The sequence below is a fragment of the Eurypyga helias genome, unplaced genomic scaffold (genome assembly GCF_000690775.1).
Source record: "Eurypyga helias isolate BGI_N326 unplaced genomic scaffold, ASM69077v1 scaffold15064, whole genome shotgun sequence".
Taxonomy (NCBI): Eukaryota; Metazoa; Chordata; class Aves; order Eurypygiformes; family Eurypygidae; genus Eurypyga; species Eurypyga helias.
This window is the reverse complement of record NW_010246929.1, coordinates 1-6,400: the sequence shown is the minus strand read 5'-3', so window position 1 is coordinate 6,400 and position 6,400 is coordinate 1. Positions and strand designations below refer to the sequence as shown.

General features: G+C 43.5%; 1 protein-coding gene across 1 annotated transcript; it reads right to left on the bottom strand.

Moving 5' to 3' along the window:
* Nucleotides 1-3,037: 3,037 nt before the first annotated feature.
* Nucleotides 3,038-6,053, bottom strand: GTF3C6 (general transcription factor IIIC, polypeptide 6, alpha 35kDa; the record flags this gene model as incomplete). The annotated part of the gene is made up of 4 exons (XM_010150581.1): nucleotides 3,038-3,381; nucleotides 5,397-5,507; nucleotides 5,646-5,690; nucleotides 5,990-6,053. Coding segments are annotated over 4 exons (516 nt in total), but the record flags the coding sequence as incomplete, so codon positions are not given.
* Nucleotides 6,054-6,400: the final 347 nt, after the last annotated feature.

The window sequence follows — 6,400 nt, the reverse complement described above, 5'->3', positions numbered from 1 at the left end:
AGGGCACGCCCCGTGGGCGCGCTGGGGGTGCAGGACGCCCAAGTGCAACAGCTGAAGCGTGCAATTTTAAGCCTGATTTCCCCCAGAATTTACTCACTTGCAAAGACCAATGCAGCTGCCGGCCCCGCACCTTACGCGTGAATAGAACCCAAGCCCTACCGTGGTACTGTCGCTTTTAAACTGGTGTCCGCTCCCAACCTATAAAGCCTGCGGCCGTTTCAAAGCCCTCCGCCAGCTGCCAGGGCTGCCGGCGTTCAGAGCAGAACTGAACCAGCGACCTGCAGAGGAGCTTCTCCCCGACGCCGGTTTGCTTGTACCCCCTCCCAGTTTCCGTGCCGGGTATGGGTTGGCCAGCCGGTGCCTTCACAGGACAAAGTATTTCTGTCCTCTCTCCCCTGTGTAAATCTCCCATTGCTGAGTATGTAAAATAGCAGGAAATGCCAAAAGCTGATTTAACCGGATATTTGACATACTGATGCTGATTTTAATTAGATAAAGAGCTTTCCTACAGCCCCTCTAAAGAAGACAAGTCATTTGATTGCGACTTGAAAACAGAAGGTACAAGAAAGCTGAACTACCCATCAAAATCCAAAGACCTAAAGCAGAAACATCATCCCCTGCCTGCTTAGATTTAATTGGGAATAACCTCACCTCCCAGCCCTCCTGTAAGGAGAGAGAAGGTACAGTTGCAAAATTTAGGGCTAATAATAATACTACAAGCAAAAGTTTAAGCACTATAAATAATTTAAAATCTAAAAAAAAGTTATTATGAAGGCATAGTTGTTGATATGCATGAAATGTTAAAAATAAGTAATACTGATTCCCAGATAAACTAGAACAAAGCCACCTTCAGTATACTACTGAAAGAAAAGGCTGAGAAAGGTCAGAAACTAATTCTGCTCGAATAGTCCTTGCACATAGCACAAAAAACTTATAAGTACGCAGTGACAGATTGAGCAACCGGGTAACAAAACAGGAGACTTGCCACGTTCACATGCTGACAGAGCAGACGCTCCTGGAAGCAGCCCTCTCTTCTCAGAAGGGCGCACTTGCTAACTCCAGCCTCCACAGCTGGTCTCGCAGGAGGTTCAGCCGCCAGCATAGCACAGCCCAGCACTGCAGACGCTCCCACTGCAGACGCGAGCGCATGTCGTACCTGTTCCTGATACCCAGGGTATCGACCAGTTGGAGCGAGTCCAGAGGAGGCCACAAAGATGCTCAGAGGGCTGGAGCACCTCTGCTATGGGGACAGGCTGAGAGAGTTGGGCTTGTTCAGCCTGGAGAAGAGAAGGCTCCGGGGAGACCTTATAGCACCTTCCAGTGCCTGAAGGGGCTACAAGGAAGCTGGGGGGGACTTTTTACAAGGGTCTGTAGTGACAGGACAAGGGGTAACGGGTTTAAAGTGAAAGTGGGGAGATTTAGACTGGAGATCAGGAAGAAGTTCTTCCCGGAGAGGGGGGTGAGGCACTGGAACAGGTTGCCCAGAGAAGCTGTGGATGCCCCATCCCTGGGAGTGTTCAAGGCCAGGCTGGATGAGGCTTTGAGCAACCTGGTCTAGTGGAAGGGGTCCCTGCCCATGGCAGGGGGGGTGGGACTAGATGGTCTTTAAGGGCCATTCCAACCCAAACCATTCTGTGATTCCCATGATCATTATTCCAGTTATAATTATCCTCTATCGGCACTATACAACTCCAGTTTGAACAACACTTTTAAACTTCCACAATTGCAGTTCAGTCCAGAGGAAAGGCTGAGCGGTCTCCCTGAAACGTGCAGTGCAGACACAACCACGTGAAAGATCCACACTCAGGCTGGAGCCGCACAGAACACATTTCCTCTTCTTCCTTCACCCTTTTCCCTCCCTGCCTCCGCTTCCCCCATGATCCAAGTTGTTTCTACACAGAAAAACAGAACAGTGGGATTGCTGGTCTCAAACTGTGGCACTGTTTGGATGACTTATATTTACTGATCATGCGCTGTGACCAACGCTGGGGGTGAACTCTTCTGGTCATTACTAATTAAAGAACTACGTAATTATGCTGGAATTAAATAGGGGTTCCCATTTGCAAGGCACTGTTGCAGTTACACTAGTTTGAGGAAGGCAGAGAAAGGTCGGAAGGAAGAAGGGTCAGGAAGAAAATGGTCTGTGTTTAACAAAACGCCGTGCCTGTAAAGACATTACCATGAGCGCGCCTCATACCCAACCTTTATATGAAACGCCGCGTGACAACCCAAATGACGTGGCAGTACGCAGCATCAACCCACGGACTAGCTGCGGGCCACAATACAGGCACATGGATCAGTGTGGGAACCAAACCAAATTACTGAAGGTGGTGGAAAGAGGCTTCCTTTTGTATCACACACATTATATTATATAGAAACTGGGGGAAGGAGGAGCAACGGGTGCCTCGTTAAGACCTAGATTTCAGCCGCTGACTAGTCCACAGGGGTCTTCAAGGCTTGACTGAACAAACTCCTGAGCAAGTTGGCCTGAATTCAGCACTGACCCTATTTTTAAGTAGGAACCTGGACGAGAGACTCTTCCCACACCAAGCATTTTTAAGATCCGTCAAGGGGACAAAGGATGTCAGAGAAAATCCAAACTAAGCAATTTGATGAGTAATCAAATAAGTAGAAAAAGCCACACTTCCTTGAATTTGTCTTTCAATAACTTCAGTACAAGAACAGACACAGCACGTGGCTGAGTATGATGTACAAGGTGAAGCTGTACTTGAAAAATTCAGGATTTTATTCTAAACAATGATTGTTTTTTATCTTTTTACAAAATATCCCAGACTGTACAATACATCCACGTTTTTCTAAGGTAGGGTTTTTTTAAAATTATGTAACCATTTCCTCTTCAGTTTTGAGGTAGAGATACACACATTTTCAATCAGCATAGTTCAAAAACACTTTGGTCTCCCCACTATAATCCAAGCATAGAAGCAATGCACAAGATCACAACGTCTGTTTTTCCACTATTAATTGCTCAGATAAATTGGAAATGATGTCACGGCCTCTAAAAGTTGGCATTTAAAAGTTGGCCCATTAATTCCATGAAGAAACCCTGAAAAGATCAGAGCTGGTATCATGGAGGGGCACCGTCTAAGGCAATGCTTTCAGAAGGAGAATCCTCTGCCCCAGAAGCAGGGCTCTCAGGCAGAGGAGCAGAGGCATCTGTTTCCAAGCTGTGCTTCTTCTCCAGATCACAATTCATGTCAGAATTTCCTCCGCCACTCACCTCTCCCTCTGACTCCTCAGTCAATTTGTCTTGGGCCTGAGCTGACTCGTCAGAATCTTCTTTTTCACGCAGAAAGCTGCAAATCGTGTTAGGCCTGCTGTAGGAAAAATCTCTGTCCTTGATCTGTAACCACTCCACTCCACCTGATGCAAAGAAGGAAAATTGGTATTAGTGACAAAAGGAGTCAACAGCATTTTTGTATAAGTTTACTGGTATTAAGACTGAGTCCGACAAACATTTAAGTAAAAGAATCACTTAGGATAAGATGATGTCTTTCAAGAATTTGGACCAACACTGATATTTTGTGGTGAGTCTCACCATGGGGCTTAAACCACTCATTTTCCTTGAAAAATAAGGCTATGAATAACAGAAAGGCATTTGATAAAGAAAGACGAGCTTAAAATGAAGAGAGACTTAAACTGTTGATAAACAACAACATGCACAGGCTAAACCAACTAATCCAAGACATATAGCCACAGGTTTTTAATCCAGATACTGGAGGCCTCATGTATTCACAGATTCACAGAGTGGAAGGGGTTGGAAGGGACCTCTAGAGATCATCTGGTCCAAGCCCCCTGCCAGAGCAGGATCACCTAGAGTAGGTCACGCAGTGTATGGTTCACAGATGTCATCAGCTCGCTTTCTGATGAGCAGCCGCAAGGGAGATAAAATTATTAGGAAAGTAATGAAGAGCAGGAATTCAGGAATGTCAGGATACATGGACAATGCTATGTCTATGTCATGAGTCCTGCTCAACCCATACTGTAAAACTAGAAAAAAGAAACAAGAATTGGTGAGAGTAAAGGTAGCTCTACAAGGGAAGAGACACTAAAACCAAACCAAACAACAAAAGCCACCAAAAATGCACCAAAAAAGACAGAGACTAGAAGTCCACTTGGAGGAGACAGCTCAGAGGGGGCAGATATTTATAAGGCTGTATTGGGAAAACAAGTAGGGATTTTTTATCTCCTAATTCTGATAACAAAATAAGTAACTTGCACTCTTTGGATGCCCCCAATTATACATTTGTAACAACAACAAAAGCAAGCAAACAATCAAGAAAACCCATGGTAAAGTTGTGCTTTTTCCATACAACAGAAATGTGATTTGCAAACTAACTGCCATAAAAAGTGGGAGAAGCCAAAAGTACAGACAGGTTCAGCAAGCAAGTGAAGATGACAGAGCCTTTATGGACTAAAACCATAGTAATCCAGATGAAAACTCTTGTCAGGATATTCATGAACTGCTGAGCACTGGAAGATGTTCAACATCTTCGCCGGTGACATGGGATCTCCCGGACTCAAGCGTATCAAACCTTTACAACACGTATCAAACAGACTCTGAATAGGACTGGGATTCCCCTCCTGCTTAGATTTTTAGGCAGTATGTGTTGCCAGTTCACAAGATGCTGCTTTGTACGCACAACATTAAACTTCTGTCAGGGCACACAGACAAAGTGGTTTTCAGCACGTGTCATCATTATTGCTCCTTCAGAACAAACCAGGCCTTTGTATTAAGCAACATATTCTCTAGTCTACTGTACTTCAAAAATACGAGTTCCTGTTTAGCATTACCTACTTATTCATATGGAGAGAAGAAACGGTACGCGGTGTTGGGAAGAATGCCGATTGGTTAGATTCTAGATGACGTTTCATGTTGTACCTCCTATGACCAGTGTCCAGTTGACCGCCCACGTTTTAATGTAAAATGGCTACGTACCCTTCCAACAGGAAGCAGTAACACTGACTTGAGTGGAAAAGAGAAACTGAAAGCAATAGGATACTGCTAATGAACACTACTATGCATACTGTGGGATACTCAGTATCTGACTATGCAGAAAGTAGTGACTTCCGTACAAAAAAAAGACACCTCTGAAATAAAGCAAACACAGAGCACCAAGTTCTGCCTACAGCATGAAAATCAGGATGAATGGCCTGCTAGGTGTGTCTTTGCAAGGACCTTCAATTCCTTCACCATTAACCGTAAAGTCAGTAAGAACAATTCAGTTCCAGCACATACAACATGGAACATTTTACTAAGGATATTACAGATTTTCAACAGCTAGAGTCTAATGAGTCAAAAAGCCATTAGAAAAACTGATGGATGCTCCTAAACACAATCCATCCACGACCCTATGCATAAAAACAGAGGCACTAACCAACATTCTCTTCTCCTTCCTTCTTTTCTGTCAAAAGTGTCCGTGTCATGTTCAGCTTCTTCATCGTGTGGCACTTGTATTTCAGCTGCACTTTTTGGTTGCCTTCTGCATCTACCATGAAGAGAGGAGAAAAAAACAATACCCAAACCCCAGTCATTGTAGTGAATTCCACTATCAGCTGAAACAAGATAAATATTTTTAACCTCCCAGGCTACCACAGTGAACAGGACATCAAATCACAACAATTACCATGCTCTGTGTTTTCTTCAAAAACCACACAGGTTCCCAAGGTATCTATGGAAAACAAAGTGAGAAAGTCTTAGAGACTAATTTATACCAGATATATTTTTTTATATTACATATTTATATTAATTATATTACACAATATTACTTTCCAATAAACAAGATGAATGCATGGCTAATTTAGCACTGAACTCAGACTGGTGCTGGTTTATATGGTGTTGTACAGACACCACACACAACTTCAGCACCTCACAGGACCGTATTGTCCACTCAGTGCAATTAACTGACATCAATAAAGTTCTTCAGGTCGCATGAAAAAGGAGAGATTGTATCCACATCGTTTTTCCTACCTTCATATTCTCCTGCAAATACATATCTGTCCACTTGTAAGATGGGCCTCTCTGTCTCTATTCCCTACAGAGGGACAAAATGGCACAGATGTCAGGTCTCTCTAAGCCCTGGCAAATTTCTTGCTGTAAGACCAAAGAAGGCAGATACAGCAGAATCCAAAACACATCAGTTCCTTGAAAAGATAAATAGTTAAAAAAAACCCACAACATAAGGTAAGAACAGTAAAATAAGTATTCCATAACATGGTAAATGTGACATTGAAAGTTTCTTTTGGCATTAGAGAAAGGGAATGGATTCCAGACTGTAAAGCTTGCTCAAACTGTCAGCTTCATTTGAAGAAAATTACATCTTTAAAAGAGGATTTATGGAAGTGCGTAAGAGTTCTGCAAGGCCAAATGCAAGGTCCTGCA